Source organism: Oncorhynchus mykiss, chromosome 1, assembly GCF_013265735.2.
Source record: "Oncorhynchus mykiss isolate Arlee chromosome 1, USDA_OmykA_1.1, whole genome shotgun sequence".
In the NCBI taxonomy this organism is placed as follows: Eukaryota; Metazoa; Chordata; class Actinopteri; order Salmoniformes; family Salmonidae; genus Oncorhynchus; species Oncorhynchus mykiss.
In genome coordinates, this window is record NC_048565.1 from 60281072 (window position 1) to 60302498 (window position 21427).

General features: G+C 41.4%; 2 protein-coding genes across 3 annotated transcripts in view; one reads left to right on the forward strand and one right to left on the reverse strand.

Moving 5' to 3' along the window:
* Positions 1-600: 600 nt before the first annotated feature.
* Positions 601-20242, reverse strand: LOC110526047 (suppressor of fused homolog). 2 transcript variants are annotated; one of them, XM_021606656.2, is made up of 12 exons: positions 19856-20242; positions 19294-19428; positions 15801-15937; positions 12237-12379; positions 12027-12112; positions 11842-11914; positions 11529-11682; positions 7758-7860; positions 7147-7281; positions 6740-6878; positions 6582-6650; positions 601-2582 (listed from the first exon to the last, which is right to left on the reverse strand). In XM_021606656.2, the coding sequence occupies exons 1-12, from the start codon at positions 20005-20007 to the stop codon at positions 2493-2495; spliced, it is 1416 nt and encodes a 471-aa protein (XP_021462331.2). In that variant the 5' UTR covers positions 20008-20242; the 3' UTR covers positions 601-2492. The 2 variants fall into 2 exon arrangements, with proteins under 2 accessions (XP_021462331.2, XP_021462323.2); XM_021606648.2 differs by having other exon boundaries at positions 11529-11685.
* Positions 20243-20421: 179 nt separating this feature from the next.
* The window catches only part of LOC110526060 (palmitoyltransferase ZDHHC16A), a 68697-nt gene continuing 67691 nt past the window's right edge, over positions 20422-21427 (forward strand). Inside the window, exon 1 of the mRNA XM_036981500.1 lies at positions 20422-20872. The gene's annotated coding sequence lies outside the window, so the exon portion shown is untranslated. The remainder of the gene's footprint in view (positions 20873-21427) is intronic.

The following is a 21427-nucleotide window of genomic DNA, read 5'->3' on the forward strand; positions in this document are numbered from 1 at the left end:
AAATTACTCTCCTTCACTAGCGGGACATCATGCAAATGACATTTACAGGGGCGGAATCCCAAAATAAACGTGTGAAGTAGTAAACATAAATGTAGCTAGTTGTGCTAGACATTTTATAGATAAAAACGATATGCTACTTATTTTAAATATATGCATGCTTTTCTCCACGGACAAAACAGGAGCTGATTCAAAGGGCGTGGCGGATTACAAAACTCTTCCACAAAGGACTCTCTTGTGCTTCCTCAGCGGGAAGAGGCGAGGAGGACACTCCTCCATTCACCTACTAGCCAATTGACACCCTCCTAGACCACTTATTGGTTTCCCGGTCACGAAGTAAAGGAGGACGGAGTCGTCGACAAGAGGATGAACTTTTGCCCAATTGAGAATCTCCCATGTCAAAACATTACCAAAATATTCAACACACCTTTCTACATATCTAATTATATATTCAATATATGGCAACAATATATAAAGCGGTTACCGAAAATTGCATACTTCATCACGTGTAGATATGTGCACCACGTTATTGCTCTACAGTGGATGCATCTTGCTGGCTCTCACTCATATTTAAAAATATATATACTTTGTAGTCACCAAAGCTCCCGGAGCATGTCTTTCATTTATTTACACTTTAGTACGTCAATAGACCATTAGACCAAAAAACACTGACTTGAATGTACACTTGTTTAATGCACTTGTGATTACATAGAAACAGGCAGTTAAGTAATTCATTCACTCATAAAATAACAGTACTACAAAACTTACCTTTCAAAAATGCCCTAATAAAAGCTCTTTTACATTTTCACCCGGAAATAAAACCAGAAAGACACAGTAAAATACATATGGCCGAACAGGAGGCCACTGTAGAAAGAGAAGAGTTACTTAGCTCCTGTTCTGGACTACCTAGCTATGGAATGCAGTCATGGCATTAAGAGACATCTGGGATGCCGTATGTGTATGAAGACCGAGGTCCTTGATCGAAATTAATGTACATTAAAACACAGGAGCGATAGGCAGTGGAGAGTCTAGACGATACACGGAGTCTAAACATTAAAGCCTCGGTGGACTGAAACGGCGGCGAGAGTCAATCCACGAGAACACAATACATTAGCGTAACAGTTGAGGACACGCATTGTGACAGCGATAAAGGACAAAGTATCACAAGTTTTGGCTTTGGTATCAAAACTAAAGAATGAGTTTCCAATAAAGTATTGATCAGAAACGTGGAGTCGACCAAGGGTTTGACAAGTTCTATTGGCTTCCTAAAAAAGCAAAACACAGAGATGGGAGGAATTAGTGTGAGTTCGATCAACTCTGATTCAATTAAAGGACAAGAAACACACGACAGTAACTGTTGGTCTAACTTTCTCACTGATTAACTTTGTGTGGCCACATGGGACGTTCTCTGATACGCTCTCCCACATTTCACTCTCTCTCAGCCCTTATAAAAACTCTTACAAACACAATCTTTCCACTGATAGTAGTTAAGTCATTGTAGAGCTTTAGGAGATACATTTCATGAGCAAGTTACAGAATAGGGTCATCTTGATCTAAAAATCAAATGAAGGGGAAACGATACACACAGAAAATATTACTCAATAAAATAATTGGGCTCTCTTGGCAAAGAGGGACAACTAAGATTTGACAGACACAGAATAGAATTAGAGGATTATGTGGTTTGATTGATTTTAACAGAAGTCGGCAGGGGTCTTCAAACTTTCCTTGCCAAAATATGGCAAAATAAAAATAAGATCTCATCAGGTGAATGATAATGGCAGGGAGAGATGATCAACATTTTAAAATGAATAGATTTGGTATAGTTTTTCATTATTTTTACCTCACCAGTTATAATTAGTGACATTCATGAAAACATTGAAATAAACAAAATTCCACTAAAAAAACAAACATATGTTTGAACTAAATCAACTGACCCGGCATCTTTGTTTGTGTTACAAACTCATCGGGTCTAGTGGATGTCTCTTTATAACTAGACATTTGACCCATTCACAAGGCATGGCAACCACGTCTCATCTAACAAGGCAGCTATTTGGAAAAACAGGTTTCCAGAACATTTCCAGATGTTTCTAAAGGTTTGAAAAACCCAGTAGAAAAAGGTGGGTAGGTCAGAGAAGGCAGTAACAGTCTACAGTCAAAGGAAGATGTGATAAGACATCCTGCAGTAGCTGGGTCAGGCTCTCTCGCCCTGGGTATACAAGGCAGACCAGAGCCCCTGGAAAAGAGCATGGTTGTGCTCAGTAGGCACAAAATGAGAGATAAATATCCGAAACGTGTGTTACCAGAGCTACTATCTGAACTTGTCCAATAAAATAAAATAAAAAACAACTTGTATTCATATTCTGCTGCAAAACACTTTGCTACAATTTGTCCTAATGAACATGACCCATTTAAAGGCTGGGTGAATAGGTCCATCCATGGGAACTGACTGTGTAAGGAGGTCCAGAGTACTCTGAAAAGAGGAGTGGATCCCAGTCTCACTGCAGAGGGTTGTCAAACACAGAGTCAGGCAGGACCGAGATCTTCAGTTTCTTCTCTGGCCAGCTATATTCCTTTGGTAACTTGGTCTGGAAGGAGGAATCAAACAGGAGAAAAATATTTAATGACAGAAGCAAAAACAAAGTTACAATTCTGGAAACTTTGCAGGGTTTTTTCCTTGCCTGCTTATTACTGTAATCCTCAAACCAGGATTTCTGAAAAAACTAGGAATTTGTCTGTAATTTCCGAACCGTAATACTTAATAGGCCGAGGATGCAGATCCATAGGTAGTCCCCCCTGGAAGCCGTCCCCAGAGCCAGAGATCCTAATCACATTCGGCGCATGCATTTCTTTACCTATTCTTCATACACACATTTTCATGGTCACCCTCCCTTCACATTTCTCACCCGTGAGTGATAATTCTTCAAGTTTTACCGGTGAAACGTCCATGCAGCATCTGCATACCAACCTTTTGACCTCAATCAGTTTCATGGAAATATGCATTTGAGTGTTGATTTGAATTATAGTGCATTCGGTAAGAATTCAGGACCTTGACTTTTTCAACATTTAGTTATGTTACAGCCTTATTCAAAAATATATTAAATAGGTTATTTTCCCTCATCAATCTAAACACAATATCCCATAATGACAAAGCAAAAACAGGTTCCTGGAAATGTTTGCAAATGTATACACAGAACAGTCAAAAGTTTGGACACACCTACTCATTCCAGGGTTTTTCTTAATTTTTACTATTTTGTACACTGTAGAATTATAGTGAAGACATCAAAACTATGAAATAACACAAAAAGTGTAAAACAAATCAAAATATATTTCATATTTTAGATTCTTCAATGTAGCCACCCTTTGCCTTGATGACAGCTTTGCACACTTGGCATTCTCTCAAACAGCTTCATGAGGTAGTCACCTGGAATGCATTTCAATTAACAGGTGTGCTTTGTTAAAAGTTACATTTGTGGAATTTATTTCCTTAAGTCAATCTGGGAAATTTCAAGAACTTTGAAAGTTTCTTCAAGTGCAGTCGCAAAAACCATCAAGCGCTATGATGAAACTGGCTCTCATGAGGACTACCACAGGAAAGACAGACCCAGGGTTACATCTGCTGCAGATAAGTTCATTAGAGTTACCAGCCTCAGAAATTGCAGCCCAATTAGATGCTTCAGAGTTCAAGTAACAGACACATCTCAACATCAACTGTTCAGAGGAGACTGAGTGAATCAGGCCTTCATGGTCAATTTGCTGCAAAGAAACCACTACTAAAGGCCACCAATAAAAAGAAGAGACTTGATTGGGCCAAGAAACACAAGCAATGGACATTAGACAGGTGGAAATCTGTCCTTTGGTCTGATGAGTGCAAATTTTAGATTTTTGGTCCCAACCGCCATGTCTTTGTAAGGGCTATTTGACCAAGGAGATTGATGGAGTGCTGCATCAGATGACCTGGCCTCCACAATCAACTGACCTCAACCCAATTGAGATGGTTTGGTGTGAGTTGGACCACAGAGTGATGGAAAAGCAGCCAAGAAGTGCTCAGCATATGTGGAAACTCCTTCAAGACTGTTGGATAAGCATTCCAGGTGAAGCTGGTTGAGAGATTGCCAAGAGTGTGCAAAGCTGTCATCAAGGTAAAGGGTGGCTACTTTGAAGAATCAAAATCAAATCAAAATATATGTTATATTTAACACTTTTTTGGTAACTACATAATGCCATATGTGCTATTTCATAGTTTTGATGTCTTCACTTTTATTCTACAATGTAGAAAATAGTAAAACGTCAAGGATTATCAATAGAAACAGGATGCACCTGAGCTCAATTGAGTCTAATAGCAAATGGTCTGAATACTTATGTAAATTAAGGTAGTTTTTTAATTGTAATACATTTGCTAAAATTTCTGCAAACCTGTTTTCGCTTTGTCATTATGGGGTATTGTGTGTAGATTGATGAGGAAAAATGTATAATTTAAGCCATTTTTGAAGGCGGTAACCTAACAAAATGTGAAAAGGTCCAGGGGTCTGAATACTTTCCGAATGCACTGTATGTACAGTGATGGTGTTAAACTGTAGAATACCTGTGTTGTTTCGATCAAAGCACATACAGTGCCTTCAGAAAGTATTCACAACCCTTGAGTTTTTCAATATTTTGTTGTGTTACAGCCTAAATTTAAAATTGATTAAATAGATTTTGTCGTCGTCACTGGCCTACACACAATATCCCATAATGTCAAAGTGGAATTATGTTTTCAGAAATGTTCACAAATTAATAAAAAATGAAAACGTAAATGTCTTGAGTCAATAATTATTCAACTCATTTGTTATGGCAAGCCTAAGTAAGTTCAGGAGTAAAAATGTGCTTAACATGTCACATAATACGTTGCATAGACTCACTCTGTGTGCAATAATAGTGTTTAATATGATCTTAGAATGACTACCTCATCTCTGACCCCGCACATACAGATAACTGTTACCGTCCCTCAGTCCAGCAGTGAATTTCAAACAGATTCAACCACAAAGACCAGGGAGATTTTCCAATGCCTTGCAAAGGGCACCTATTGGTAGATGGGTAAAACAAAAATGAATATCCCTTGGTACTGGTGTTAATTACACCAATGTGTAATTAATGGGGTTAATTACACTTTGGATGGTATATCATTACATCCAGTGACTACAAAGGTAAAGGCGTACTTCCTAACTCAGTTGCCTGAGAGGAAGGAAACCGCCCAGGGATTTCACCATGAGGCCAATGGTGACTTTAAAACATTTTATTGGCTGCGATAGGAGAAAATTGAGGATGGATCAACAACATTGTAGTTACTCCACAATACTAACCTAATTGACAGAGTGAAAAGGAAGCCTGTACAGAATACAAATATTCCAAAACAGGCATCCTGTTTGCAACAAGGCACTAAAGTAATACTGCAAAAAAATGTGGCAAAGAAATCGACTTTTGTCCTGAACAATAAGTGTTATGTTTGGCGCAAATCCAATACAACACATTACTGAGTACCACATTCCATATTTTCAAGCATAGTGGTGGCTGTGTCCTGTTAAGGACCGGGGAGTTTTTCAGGATAAAAAAGAAACGGAATGGAGCTAAGCACAGACAAAATCCTAGAGGAAAACATTGTTCAATCTGCTTTCCACATGTCACCAGGAGATCAATTTACCTTTCAGCAGGACAATAACATAAAACACAAGGCCAAATCTACACTCGAGTTGCTTACCAATAAGACAGTGAATATTCCTGAGTGGCCACTTACAGTTTTGACTAAAACTGTTTGAAAATCTATGGCAAGACCTGAAAATGTCTTTCTAGCTATGATCAACAACCAATTTGACAGAGCTTCAAGAATTTTGAAAATAATAAAATGGGCAAATGTTGCAGAATCCAGGTGTGGACAACTCTTAGAGACTTACTAGAAAGACTCACAGCTGTAATCACTGCAAAAGGTGATTCTACAAAGTATTGACTGAATATTTATGTAAATGAGATATTTCATTTTCAATACATTTGCTATAGTTTCTAAAAACACATTTTCACTGGGTCATTGTAGGGTATTGTGTGCAGATAGGTGGAAAAATAAAATCAATTTAATACATTTTGAATCCAGGCTGTAACATCAAAATGTGGAATAAGTCAAGGGTTATGAATACTTTCTGAAGGCACTGTATTTTGCCTACAGTCGTGCACAGTTGAATTTTGGCCACATTAAAGAAAAATGCAACCACTCGCACAATCCATAAATCTCCTAAGAAAATGTGGTGTTTTTGTCTTACAGTAATGTTATATGGTATTATATTCTCTTGTGTGGAATACTATCATTGATCTCGGCGACATTGATTCAGCTTTGATCTAACTTTATTAAACGAACACCATTCTCAACTCAACACACAGCCTGTTCTCTGAGCAGCCGAACGAGTAGAGCAGTGTGCACGTAAAGTAGAGAATCCCACACATGCGCAGAAGCTTTGTATCGTCAGCTGTCATGAAGAGGGTTCCAGAGAACTCGGATCCGCAGCCACTCCATTCTTTATATTACCCCTGTAAAGAATGGTAAAAGGTGTTTCCCTCACCTCCTCTCGAGTGTTGAGCTCCGATAGGTCTCCAAGCATCTGTTCAACAAACTCTTCAGTCAGCAATATCTGAGGAGGAGATGTGATAACATAAGTACATGCAGCAAGTATGCACATGAAGCAGTGTGTGTGTACCAGGAGCCAGTGTGTGTGTTTACCTGTAGCCAGGGTCCATGTGCGGCGTATGGGTGTTCCTCAGTAGCAAAGGCCCCCTCTACTCCAGTGGATACGAAGGTGATGGCCGTGTCTCCATTAATACTCTTATAGGTGAAGTGTCTACCATGGAGCAAACGACCCCTAAGCAGAGAAGATGACCAGCACATTAAACATCACTGAATACATACTGGATGTAAGAAGTCTGCTGGATTGGAGAGCCTGCTTCTTCTCACCCTCCGTCTCCCTCCCTCACTCCATCGCTCTCACACGCCACTCCCGATCTCTCCCAATTTCACACACAAAGGGCTCAGATGACCCGGGTATCGTTTTAATGTAATCTGTATGTATGTGGGAAGAACCAGGCTCACCCCCAACACCAGTGTGTGTGTGTGTGTGTGTGTGTGTGTACCTGAGACAGAGAGGCAGCAGTGTTCCTGACTCCTGGTTGAATTTCAGATGAACACTTTCCAGTTGTCTGGTACGAACTAGCTCGTGAGGAATGATGGCCGCCGAACTCTCACTCTCCAGACTGTCCTTACGACTTCTAGAGAAAGAAGGGGAGTCAGAAAGAGATTTAAATGACCCCTTACGTTCAGGGGAAACAAGTCCGATGGTGGCGTGTAGCTCCTTATAAAGTGTGTGAATGAGTTTGCTATGGAACTGGACATGTGCATAAGCACTTATCTCGTCTTTCTCTTACCTGTGATACTGCTGGCGCTGCAAATGGCCATTGTTTGTCTACGGAGAAACCAGGGGGAGAATTCTACCACATACAATTTCACACACCTATCATGTGTTGTTCAATGTCCCAATACTGTGTACACACTTGGGTCTCATGGCGTGGTCTCTGGCTGGGTTAAGGGGAGGTGCATGCATGTGTATAGTCTACTCTGACATCACCACTTGAGAGGAAAGAGAAAAACAAGAGTGGAGTGTATGTGCCTCAATGCTGACTGAGAAGGAACATTTAGAGTGGGAAAGTGAGTGAACAGCAGCTGCACTGTGTGGGTATGTACTCACTGAGGCCTGTCGTGTCCTTGTTTCTGTGAGTTGATAGGGGGTAGTGCTGCTTTGGTGTTGAACTCCAGTCCTTTCCTCAGGGCTTCTCTGATCTGCTCTGTATCTGCAGTGGACAAACCATTGGGTTTGTTTTTGGACATACAGTAACATTAGGACACAAAATCACTCCATAAGGACTTAAATAACAATATTGCTTACACTTATCTGGGTAGCGCCCAATAGATTTGCTGTAAAAAAAACACTACTATAGGACACCAATAAAAAGAAGACGAGACTTGCTTGGGCCAGGAAACACAAGCAATGGACATTAGACTGGTGGAAATCTGTCCTTTGGTCTGATGAGTGCAAATTTTAGATATTTGGTTCCAACCGCCGTGTCTTTGTGAGACGCAGAGTAGGTGAAAGGTGGATCTTTGCATGTGTGGTTCCCACCATGAAGCATGGAGGAGTGATGGTGTGGGGGATCTTTGCTGGTGACACTGTCAGTGATTTATTTAGAATTTAAGGCACACTTAACCAGCATAGCTACCACAGCATTCTGCAGTGATATGACATCCTATCTGGTTTGCGCTTAATGGGACTATCACACCTCCAGGATGTGTAAGGGCTATTTGACCAAGGAGAGCAATGGAGTGCTGCATCAGATGACCTGGCCTCCACAATCACCTGACCTCAAACCAATTGAGATGGTTTGGGATGAGTTGGACTGCAGAGTGAAGGAAAAGCAGCCAACAAGTGCTCAGCATATGTTGGAAATCCTTCAAGACTGTCATCAAGGCAAAGGGTGGCTACTTTGAAGAATCAAAAATATAAAATATATTTTGATTTGTTTAACACTTTTTGATTACTACATGATTACATGTGTTATTTCATAGTTTTGATGTCTTCACTTTTATTCTACAATGTAGAAAATAGTAAAAAGTCAATGATTATCAATAGAAACAGGATGCACCCGAGCTCAATTGAGTCTAATAGCAAATGGTCTGAATAGGTGTGTGAAAAGCTGTCATCATGGAAAAGGGTGGCTACTTCAAATATATTTTGACATGTTTAATACTTTTTTGGTTACTACATATTTCCATATGTATCATTTCATAGTTTTGATTTCTCACTATTATTCTACAATGTAGAAAATAGTAAAACTGAAGAAAAACCATTGATTGAGTAAGTGTGTCCAAACATTTGACTGGCACTGTATGTATGTATGTTCAGTTGAAGTCAGAGGTTTACATACACTTAGGTTGGAGTCGATAAAACTTGTTTTTTAACCACTCCACAAATGTCTTGTTAACAGACAGATTTTTTCACTTATAATTCACTGTGCCACAATTCCAGTGGGTCAGAAGTTTACATACACTAAATTGACTGTGCCTTTAAACAGCTTGGAAAATTCCAGAAAATTGTGTCATAGCTTTAGAAACTTCTGATAGGCTAATTGACATCATTTGAGTCAATTGGAGGTGTACCTGTGGATGTATTTCAAGGCCTATCTTCAAACTCAGTGTCTCTTTGCTTGACATCATGGGAAAATCAAAAGAAACCAGCCAATACCCCAGAAAAAACAATTGTAGACCTCCACACATCTCCACACATGCTGGAGGAAACAGGTAGAAAAGTATATATATCCACCATAAAACAAGTCCTATATCGACATAACCTGAAAGGCCGTTCAGCAAGGAAGAAGCCACTGCTCCAAAACCGCCATAAAAAAGCCAGACTACGGTTTGCAATTGCACATGGTGACAAAGATCGTACTTTTGGAGAAATGTCCTCTGGTCTGATGAAACAAAAATAGAACTGTTTGGCCATAATGACCATCGTTATGTTTGGAGGAAAAGGGGGAGGCTTGCAAGCCGAAGAACACCATCCCAACCGTGATGCACGGGGGTGGCATCATCATGTTGTGGGGGTTCTTTGCTGCAAAAGGGACTGGTGCACTTCACAAAATAGATGGCTTCATGAGGAAGGACAATTATGTGGATATATTGAAGCAACATCTCAAGACATCAGTCAGGAAGTTAAAGCTTGGTCACAAATGTGTCTTCCAAATGGACAATGACCCCCCAAGCATACTTCCAAAGTTCTGGCAAAATGGCTTAACTACTCTAGGGTAGGGGGCAGCACTTGGAATTTTGGATGAAAAGCGTGCCCAAATTAAACTGCCTTCTACTCAGGCCCAGAAGATAGGATATGCATATAATTATATTTGGATAGAAAACACTCTAAAGTTTCCAAAACTGTTAAAATAGTGTCTGTGAGTATAACAGAACTGATTTGGCAGGCGAAAACCTGAGAAAAATCCATTCAGGAAGTAGGATTATTTGTTGTTGTAGTTTTCTATTCAATGCCATTACAGTATCCATTGACTTAGGACTCAAATTGCAGTTCCTATGCCTTCCACTAGATGTCAACAGTCTTTAGAAATTGTTCCAGGCTTGTATTCTGAAAAATGAAGGAAGAGCAGTCTGAATGAGTGGACCCTGCCGTGTCACAGAGCTTTTTCATGCGTGCGACCGAGAGAATGCCTTTCTAGTTTACCTTTTATATTGACAACGTTATTGTCCGGTTGAAATACTATTGATTATTTAGGCTAAAAACAACCTGAGGATTGAATATAAACATCGTTTGAAATGTTTCTACAAACTTTACAGATACAATTTGGATTGTTTGTCTGCCTGTTGTGACTGCGTTTGAGCCTGTGGATTACTGCAGAAAACGTGCAAACAAAACTGAGGTTTTCGGATATAAAGAGAGACTTTATAGAGCAAAAGGAACATTTATTGAATAAATTAATGTCTTCTGAGTGCAACCATATGAAGATCATCAAAGGTAAGTGATTCATTTTATCTCTATTTCTGACTTGTGTAATTCTTCTACTTGGCTGGTTACTGTTTGTAATGATTTGTCTGCTGGGCTATGTTCTCAAATAATTGTAAGGTATGCTTTCGCCATAAAGCATTTTTTAAATCCGACACAGTGGTTGGATTCACAAGAAGCTAATCTTTAAACCTATGTAAAATAGTTGTATCTTTTCTGAATTTTTTAAATTAGTATTTCTGTATTTGAATTTGCAATCTCACTGGATGTTGGCCAGATGGGACGCTAGCGTCCCACATACCCTAGAGAGCTTAAGGACAACAAATTCAAGGTATTAGAGTGGCCATCACAAAGCCCAGACCTCAATCCCATAGAAAATTTGTGGGCAGAACTGAAAAAGCGTGTGCGAGCAAGGAGGCCTACAAACCTGACTCAGTTACACCAGCTCTGTCAGGAGGAATGGGCCAAAATTCACCCAACTTATTGTGGGACGCTTGTGAAAGGCTACCCAAAACGTTTGACCCAAGTTAAACAATTTAAAGGCAATGCTACCAAATAATAATTGAGTGTATGCAAACTTCTGACCCACTGGGAATGTGATGAAAGAAATAAAAGCTGAAATAAATCATTCTGACATTTCACATTCTTTAAATAAAGTGGTGATCCTAACTGACCTAAGAAAGGGAATTTTTACTAGGACTAAATGTCAGGAATTGTGAAAAACTGAGTTTAAATGTATTTAGCTAAGGTGTATGTAAACTTCAGACTTCAAATGTATGTATGTATGCATGTAAGCATGTATATAGTTCTGCAACAGAAAACAAATATAAGCCGTTCTTGTTGGACAAGTCCAGATAGTCCCTCCCTGTTTCAAAAAATATTTTTTTTTTTGGTGCCTTTTGAACACAGCCCATTAGAATTGTCTAGGGATGTAAGTTAGAGGTGTTATGTTACCTTTCTCCGACAGTCTTCGTGGCTGAGATCCTATACAGATGGAGCGGCTGTCCTCTTCATCCTCGGACGGCCGGCTGAGGTCGTCCCACACACACTTTGCGCTCACGCCACTCAGGTTGGATCCCTCTGTCTCTATACCCTGGTCCACACGCTCCTGCTTAGGATGAGCAAACGCACACGCAAACATTAACACTAGCCCACACACACATTAACGTACACTCAAACACATTGTGTGGACTGAACCAGCAGGTGGGACTGTTAGAATGAAAATACAATTTGAATTTATACACAAAGTAACTAATCAAAGCCTTACTTGTAAATGCGGGTCGATGTCAAACATGGTCTCTCCTCTCCTCATGTCAGTTATCAACCAGGGTCCTCCAGCACTGAACACAGACAGCATAGAGGAGAAAAGAGAATCATCGACTCGGTCACACTGGGTTAATGTGAAATAAGACTGGTCGGCTGGCAGGGAGGTATCTCATATTTCAAACTCACACATGGACCCCTCGGAGAAGCTCCAGTATTCCCTGGCCATTCCACTGTTGGGCCGCCTGCAACTCTTCTGTACACACACCCACAATCTATAGAAAGGAGAGAGAGTTAACACACCGAAAAAAAAGAAAAAAGACACACAGAAGGCTATTATAGACTCAACGGAGGGAGTTGAAGGGGTAGGCCGGAGAGCCTGGGGCTAGATTAGCTCACCTGCAAGAAGTTGACCAGGCCGAAGGGTGTGTGGACCGGCGATATCTGGGGGTCCTCAGTGAGCAGCATGTGTTGGATACGAGACTCACTGTTGTCCAGGGGACTGTGCCAGGATATGTGGTCTCCACTGCAAAATGTGTTTTCTACAGGAAAGAGGAGAGACATGGATGTGAAAGACCACTCTGTAATATATTGGAAAATACGTTACAGTTCTCATCACCAGTCAAACAGCAAATGAGAAAAGACCATCAGACTGAAAGAAGAGTGATGGTAAGAATGATAGGAGAAAAAGCGAGGAAAAAGGGAGTGTATGTATACAGTGCAGAGCGTTCAGACCCCTTTACTTTTTCCAGATTTGTGACTGACCGGCTCGATCTTATGTACAACATTTTAAAATTGTGTTTTTAATTTTTTATTTTACATTGGATAAAAGTAGAGACTCAGAGCTAGGACATGGTATATCATACACTACATTTGAGGAACAATGGGAAAGTTATTCTGCTTTTTAAGTTGATGAACTTGTAACCCCACTTTCCAGAAAATGGCCCTTGAATGTTTTGGTACACTTACTGGAGAGCTCTTCTTTGTCTACACCCATTGAGTATCGTTCACACCCTCTTAAAATTTAGCCCCACCCATCTAAGTATTTACATGTGAGGCCATTTACTAAACAACCAAAGGTTTCAAGACTAAAGGCTGGTTTATACTACGGGTGTGTTCGTAAATTTAATTTGGAGCGCCAGAGTGTGCTCTGGGCGTTCGAAAACTAAGAGCGTTGTCAGATTGTCCGTTCGTAAATTCAGAGCACTTCACTCTCGGAGCGTTCAGACCTAACAGCAGTAGTCAAGCACCCAAGCTAACTGGCTAAAGTTGGCTAGCTTGCTAGCTGCTGCCAGAACAGCTCACTCTGACCATTTTACTCGCACTAGCAGAGCTGGTTAGGCTGTCTTCATGTTATCCAGAGTGTTGGTGACTGCAACTGTGCTGCTGGCAACAATTTAATTATACTTTGTTTGCCAACTTTTACTGACACTGGCCATATTCAATGGGTGTTGAACGTTCATAAATTCTAAAGTTATTCTGCACTTTGCCACGCTCAGTGCTCTGAAATCGGAGTGGATAGCTGGTAAATTCACTCAGGCTACGTCTAACGACAGTTGTTGCAGTGACATCATGAACATTCTATTGAAATGGTTACTTGCATAGAGGAGTCCTTTGTCTAGATATTTAGCTAGCTCGCTAACGAATGAACCATGCCAGCAGCACAGTATTTATGCTGCAGTAGTTTGTGTGTCGGGGGCTAGGGTCAGTCTGTTATATCTGGAGTATTTCTCCTGTCTTATCCAGTGTCCTGTGTGAATTTAAGTATGCTCTCTCTAATTCTCTCTCGGACGACCATGCCTCAGGACTACCTGGCATGATGACTCCTTGCTGTCCCCAGTCCACCTGGCCGTGCTGTTGCTCCAGTTTCAACTGTTCTGCCTGCGGCTATGGAACCCTGACCTGTTCACCAGATGTGCTACCTGTCCCAGACCTGCTGTTTTCAACTCTCTAGAAACAGCAGGAGCGGTAGAGATACTCTCAATGATAGGCTATGAAAAGCCAACTGACATTTCTCCTGAGGTGCTGACCTGTTGCACCCTCAACAACTACTGTGATTATTATTATTTGACCATGCTGGTCATTTATGAACATTTGAACATCTTGGCCATGTTCTGTTATAATCTCCACCCGGCACAGCCAGAAGAGGACTGGCCACCCCTCATAGCCTGGTTCCTCTCTAGGTTTCTTCCTAGGTTTTGGCCTTTCTAGGGAGTTTTTCCTAGCCACCGTGCTTCTACACCTGCATTGCTTGCTGTTTGAGGTTTTAGGCTGGGTTTCTGTACAGCACTTTGAGATATCAGCTGATGTAAGAAATGCTAAATAAAAAAATGTGATAATCCCAACTCATAACGTTACTACCCTGCATGAATCTGCAGGTAGCTAACCAACAAGGTTCAATGTTAGCTAGCTAACATTAGGCTATAACTAGCAGTGCAAATGGCTCTGATACGAATAATATTACTACACAGATCATACACATAATTAGCTAGCAAGCTAATGTTAGCTAGCTAGCTAACAGTACACAAACTTGTAAACGACTTTGACTAAATTTGAAATGTGTAATATCTGAAAATGTAGTTAGCTAGACTATCTTACCCGTAAACATGGAAGGACACTCCTCCCTCTCTATCACGGATGCTATGGTTGACCTTGGAGCGAAAAGTGTTTCAAACAGCCTTCTATGCTTCCTTTTCGACAATCAAACACCAGAATTAGCTCTCATACTCTAATTCCACTGATTTCAAAACTCGGTCCTCCTGAAAGTGGAGAGCAACCCTTATGCATTTGTACTACATGATATCTTTCAAAAAAAGCTGTGTTAAAAAGGATTACCTACACATACCGACCAGCTTTGAGTACACGTTCTGGTATTCCGTCTGGCCCCGCAGCTTTGTGAATGTTGACCTGTTTTAAGGTCTTGCTCATATCGGCTACCGAGAGCGTTATCAGTCATCCGGAACAGCTGGCGCTCTCATGCATGCTTCAGTGTTGCTTGCCTCGAAGCGAGCATAAAAGGCGTTTAGCTCGTCTGGTAGGCTCACGTCACTGGGCAGCTCGCGGCTGGGTTTCCCTTTCTAGACCGTAATAGTTTTCAAGCTCTGCCACATCCGACGAGCGTCAGAGCCGTTGTAGTAGGATTCAATCTTAATCCTGTATTGACGTTTTGCCTGTTTGATGGTTCGTCTGAGTTGGGGTATGTACTGTGGGGACGACATCGTCAATGCACTTATTGATGAAGCCGATGACTGAGGTGGTATACTCCTCAATGCCGTTGGATGAATAACGGAACATATTCCAGTCTGTACTAGCAAAACAGTCCTGTAGCGTAGCATCCATGTCATCTGACCACTTCTGTAGAGCGAGTCACAGGTACTTCCTGCTTTAGTTTTGCTTGTAAGCAGGAATCAGGATAGAATTATGGTCAGATTTGCCAAATGGAGGACGGGAGAGAGCTTTGTATGCATCTCTGTGTGTGGAGTAAAGGTGGTCTAGAGTTTTTTCCCCCTCTGGTTGCACGTGACATGCTGATAGAAATGAGGTAAAACGGATTTAAGTTTGCCTGCATTAAAGGTCACCCGGTCACTTGTCCCCGGCATTTACTTCTATTTAGCTGTTATTCTACCAGGTAAGCTGACTGAGAACACATTCTCTTTTACAGGCTACATGAGGAAGTTGCGGTGGAGAAGCAAGGAGTTGAAAGAACCAATTTGAAGATGGAGTGCTCTCCTTAGCCGAAACGTCACTAACGTAGAGTGACATAAGGTTACAAATATTGACATGCACATGCAAAATCTCAATATGGAGGTAGCGGAGCCCTCTGTGCCGTGTGTGGTGGAGCGTAACAAAACGGTCCGAGCTCCTGGCTTATAATTGGTAGATAACTACCATCTCCTAACCTTACTCTAATAACTAAATTCCTTCTACACTAGACACACACACACACAGAGCCTGGGTTCTTACCTGATTGGAAGACGTAGCGGGCCAGGCCCTGCATGAGTTCAGCCGGCCAGGTAGGGGGTGCGGTCTCTCCCACCTCTCTCTTCAGCCTGAACGTCAGCTCAAAGCCAAAGCCACTGGGGCCTTCCTGACCTGTAAACCTGACAATACACATATGGAATACACACACTTAATTCAAGTGTTATTTGACCACGAGTCCACACAACCCATGACAACACAAACCCAATAAGGATTAGCCTTCCCTTTAGCTTAACTCCATTACTCCACTAGGGATATGACAAATGAAAAAAAGTTCTTAGCGTTTAAACTATAAGAATATTCATAACATTACACATGAATTTACAATGCAGCTGTGCTGCTGCCAGCAATGGTTTGGGTCTCTTCCAAATAGTTAAGCATTGCACCTGCATCAATTCCACCGCGCAAAGTTTGCATTTCCTTGTCATTTAACTCCTCAAAGTATTTGCCTTCCTCTGTCATTTTTTCCAACTGTTCACCACTACGTTAAGAGTCTACTTCAAAATAATTGATTCCTTGCACATCAACTCTAGTCATGTGCATTTTACAGGGTTTGTAGGACTTTTTCAAGCACTAATATTTATTTTCAAGGACCATCAATATGTATAGTTCCTATTATGCAATTGTTTCTAGTCGCCATCAGAAGGGATTCATCTACTCAATCATACGTGTTTTGTTTCACTACTTATTTACTACATACATGAGTGATATCAGTTATATGAACTGCAACTCAGTAAAATCTTTGAAATTGTTGCATGTTGCGTTTATATTTTTGTTCAATGTACATTATAATAATATTAAAGTCTTTATATATAAATTGTCTTTATATTGCACAAAATGTTAGGTCCCACAGGCTGTCCCAAAACAATGACATGGAAGTGTAACAGGCCCTTAGTTGACTTTAAAATATCGTATTCTATAACCATTTGAAGAGAAACAAGTTACTAATGTGTTTGATAAGATGAAAGATACTCTCCGGGGCCTCAAGTTTGGGTACCACCGCACCACTAACCTCGTCTCTCTGCTTGCTTCAATGCTTCTCTGTGCATGTCCTTTGCCTCCTTCATTGCAGCCTGACTCACAACTGTCTGTCTCACTACTCTCTATAAAAAGGTCATTTGTTATGAGAACTTAGAAATTTGGCAAAAAAAGAGCCGTCCTCTCACTGTCAACTGCGTTTATTTTCAGAAAACTTAACAATTGTGTAACTATTTGTATGAACATAACAAGATTCAACAATTGAGACATAAACTGAACAAGTTCCACAGACACGTGCCTAACAGAAATGGAATAATGTGTCCCTGAACAAAGGGGACCAAATCAAAAGTAACAGTCAGTATCTGGTGTGGCCACCAGCTGCAATAAGTAATGCAGTGCATCTCCTCCTCATGGACTGCATCAGATTTGCCAGTTCTTGCTGTGAGATGTTACCCCCCTCTTCCACAAAGGCACCTGCAAGTTCCCGGACATTTCTGGGGGGAATGGCCATAGCCCTCACCCTCTGAGATCCGGGCTCTTCGATGGCCATGGCAGAACACTGACATTCCTGTCTTGCAGGAAATCACACACAGAACGAGCAGTATGGCTGGTGGCATTGTCATGCTGGAGGGTCATGTTAGGATGAGCCTGCAGGAAGGGTACCACATGAGGGAGGAGGTCTTCCCCGTAACGCACAGCGTTGAGATTGCCTGCAATGACAACAAGTTCAGTCCGATGATGCTGTGACACACCGTCCCAGACCATGACGGACCCTCCACCTCCAAATCGATCCCGCTCCAGAGTACAGGCCTCGGTGTAAACGCTCATTCCGTCGATGGTAAACATAAATCCGACCATCACCCCTGGTGAGACAAAACCGCGACTCATCAGCGAAGAGCACTTTTTGCCAGTCCTGTCTGGTCGAGCGACGGTGGGTTTGTGCCCATAGGCAACATTGTTTCCGGTGATGTCTGGTGAAGACCTGCCTTACAACAGGCCTACAAGCCCACAGTCCAGCCTCTCTCAGCCTATTGCGGACAGTCTGAGCACTGATGGAGGGATTGTGCATTCCTGGTGTAACTCGGGAAGTTGTTGTTGCCATCCTGTACCTGTCCCACAGGTGTGAGGTTTAGATGTACCGATCCTGTGCAGGTGTTGCTACACGTGGTCTGCCACTGCAAGGACGATCAGACGATGTCCTGTCTCCCTGTAGCGCTGTCTTAGGCGTCTCACAGTACGGACATTGCAATTTATTGCCCTGGTCACATCTGCAGTCCTCATGCCTCATTGCAGCATGCCAAAGGCATGTTCAAGCAGATGAGCAGGGACCCTGGGAATCTTTCTTTTGGTGTTTTTCAGAGTCAGTAGAAAGACCTCTTTAATGTCCTAAGTTTTCATAACTGTGACTTTAATTGCCTACCGTCTGTAAGCTGTTAATGTCTTAACGACCGTTCCACAGGTGCATGTTCATTAATTGTTTATGGTTCATTGAACAAGCATGGGAAACAGTGTTTAAACCCTTTACAATGAAGATCTGTGAAGTTATTTGGATTTTTACTAATTATCTTTGAAAGACAGGATCCTGAAAAAGGGACATTTCTTTTTTATGCTGAGTTTCTTTGGATTGAGACACAGCCCATGCAACAAAAAAAAAAAGATCTCTATCTTACACAGATTTCTTCGTTATGTATTATGCAAATTAGATTTGATCGGAATTTCTTGGCTTTTAATGTCTTGCAACTTCAGTAAAGCAGGGCCTATCATCAATGAATAGGCTAGGAAATTCTAAACACAATAGACCGAAGACTGAACACAAACTCGGCATCATTAGCGAGAGAAAGCAGGTGGGCCAGCGTGAGGCTGTATTGCATTACTGGAAACCAAGACTATTCTGAGGACAGGTCTTCCAGTTTTGAGTTGCAGAATTGCCTTTTTGTAGCAGGTTAGGAGAACTTGCGCAGCAGGGTAGGAGAATTAACGTGGCAGGTTAGGAGAATTAGGTGAAGGTTAACTAAATTGTCCCCGAAAACCAGGCCCCAGAGACGGTCTTGGTTTCCACTAATATGATGCTGCCAGCACAAGAGAGAAAGAGGGGGCAGGCAGAAAGAACCGTGGTACGCATATGTCTTGGTAATATGTATCTCATCTTGTATGCCTCACAAATTCACCAAAGTAGTCTAAAGTTAGCCTCTTCCTCTCTGGTTTTATTTAAATTACACCACTTTCCTGAGGTCATTCTAGACCTGGGGAAAGTTGTGTAAATGAATATGTTCAGCGCTGGCAAGTCTAATCAAGAACACTACAAACGGGGGTGAAAGCTGTTGGCATGACATAACTGCTTCAGAGGAACAAGAAAAATACAAGTGGAGAGTGTCTCAATGTTGATTCTGCAGGATGATACAAAGGAGTGAAAATGAGTTAACAACAGCTGCACAAACCATGTGTGTGTGTTCTTAGTAACCTGGTCTGATGGAGCTTTAACCCAAAGTACCATACTTACTCATGTACTCGGTTGTCTCCATACAGGTCACTGAGTCCGAAGCTGATGTAGTGCCAGTGCTCCTGTACATCCTGCGCTGCACAGCCAACGTTACGGTACATACTGATGTAGTCCAATGGATCAGGACCCCCTAACCTGTAGAGACACACACTGATAAGTGCGATCTGCAATATTTACTCCCATCTTAAATAATTATATAACCATTGATTATTTAATTTAATGTCTGATAAGCTTAGGACAACTATCACACAACCCAAAATATGATGCGATTTACACACCATTGTTTGTTTACATACTCTGTAGGCATTTAGTGGTTAACGTTACATTTCTCCAGCCCCATTCCTCACTGGCCATTTCGTCGACAATAAAGGGCAATCACATCAAATCATACGTTCCCTCTGGCTAGCAAGCTAGGTAACTAACCGTAGCGTTTTCAACATATATTGTTAGCTAACGTAACTAACAACATTGCAATCCACGTTAGCCTAGCTAGCTTTCGAGGAATCCGACGTTGTTGCAAAGAAATGTCTCCACAATAAGACGTCGTTAGCCATCTCCTCACCAGTATTTGACAATGGCTGTAACTTGTAAGGGGTTGGCCTGGTCGGGGTAGAGGCGCCTGCATTCCCCGTAGATTGCCTGCAGACCCGGGGGGAAGATTGACGCCAGCCCAGGGGCTGCTGCTGGTCCGATGATAGGCCGCACCTCGTCCATCCCAGCTTTTTTAAAAATGTGGTAATACCTGAAAGGGCGACAGAAATTACTTTCTTCGCGAAGATAAGGAAGGATCCCTTGGTTTAATGTTGGTTGATGAAACAGTCCCTGTATTTTTTGTTTTTGTTGATATTGCTACCAATATATATTTTTTTACTATCGGTCCCCTATTCCTTGCCCTACTCAACTGCGTGACTTGTTGCTCGCTCCACCTATGAAAACTTTTCCTCATTGGTTGGAGCTGTGGAAAGGAAGGGAGGAACGGCTTGAGTGACATTTGCTCAATCCAATCAAAGGGCCAGTTTTTGATAGGCGGATCCAAATACAGAGTTGTGTTTGGCTAAAGAATTGTCAATCAATATGTTAGAACCTGTTTAAGAGCAAGATTGATGGATATAAAACTATCCCCAGAGTTGCGCCCCTGGAAATAGACACTAAAGTCGACAAACTGTACAAACAATCTAGGCCATTTTTTTGATCTACTGCTCTGCTAACGCTATTAACTATGCCTATGTAACGTGTCTGTAACCAGCTTCTGACAGACATTCACTATGGTGCATCAAGTTTGTTGGAACCTCTCCAGCGCGCTGACAATAAACAATGATTAATTTAAGATGGACTTGTACTGTCCCTGTGTAAGAATTTCCACAACAATTTGGCGTCAATGAACAGGGTCATTGATTCTGCCTGCGGAGCTTTCAAGTGAGCGTCTGCAAGGAAAACCGGTGGTGCATTTTATTAAGCGTGAGGGAAATTCCTGTCTGACTAAAATACGACGAGACTCGCCCAGACCAGAACCTTTCTGTTATCTGCCCAGGAGGAGACACATCATCTGCGAACAATTGAGGGATGGCAACTGATTTCAGTAAGTCAATTTAAATGAATCGGTATAAAAAATATAAAAAATAAGATAAAAACTCAAATCAAGGTGAGTAGCGTACACAAAGGTACTCATAGTATTATAGAGAGAAGGTTATTCACTAGTTTTATGAAGACTTGAGCGAGGACGTAACGGTACCGTGGGAAGCCCCGCTGACAGCTGTCTGTAGGCATTTATTAAAAAAAACATAATCGTGGCCTGCAGCCACTACAACTAACACAAAGTGTTTTTGAAACGTTGTGTTATTTATATTTACAGCAAGATACATATGGTGCATAGCAAATAATGACAATCTTTGAAGATGCACATGGGGTGATGAGGGAGATTACTGAGTGTGTTTGGGAATAGTACTTAGTGCATGTGGATGTGAAAGCTGTTTGATTGTGAGATATGACATATTAAGCTGATTGAAATTTGGATCAGAAATGGATTGAAATTATTACTATTGAGATTGGAATTTGGAAGATAAGATCAACATTTGAATAGTAGGCTGATTGGATAATAAGATTGAGTGAAATGTGGAAAACAAGATTGAAATAT

Excerpts from the sequence above, each read along its gene's own strand:
- LOC110526047 (XM_021606648.2), bottom strand. The coding sequence starts at position 20,007 with ATGGACGAGGTGCGGCCTATCATCGGACCAGCAGCAGCCCCTGGGCTG. Across the intron at positions 15,938-19,293 it reads GGAGACAACCGAGTACATGA|GTTTACAGGTCAGGAAGGCC; the intron begins GTAAGTATGGTA and ends GTGTATTGTCAG. Across the intron at positions 6,651-6,739 it reads CACATGGACCCTGGCTACAG|ATATTGCTGACTGAAGAGTT; the intron begins GTAAACACACAC and ends TCTCCTCCTCAG.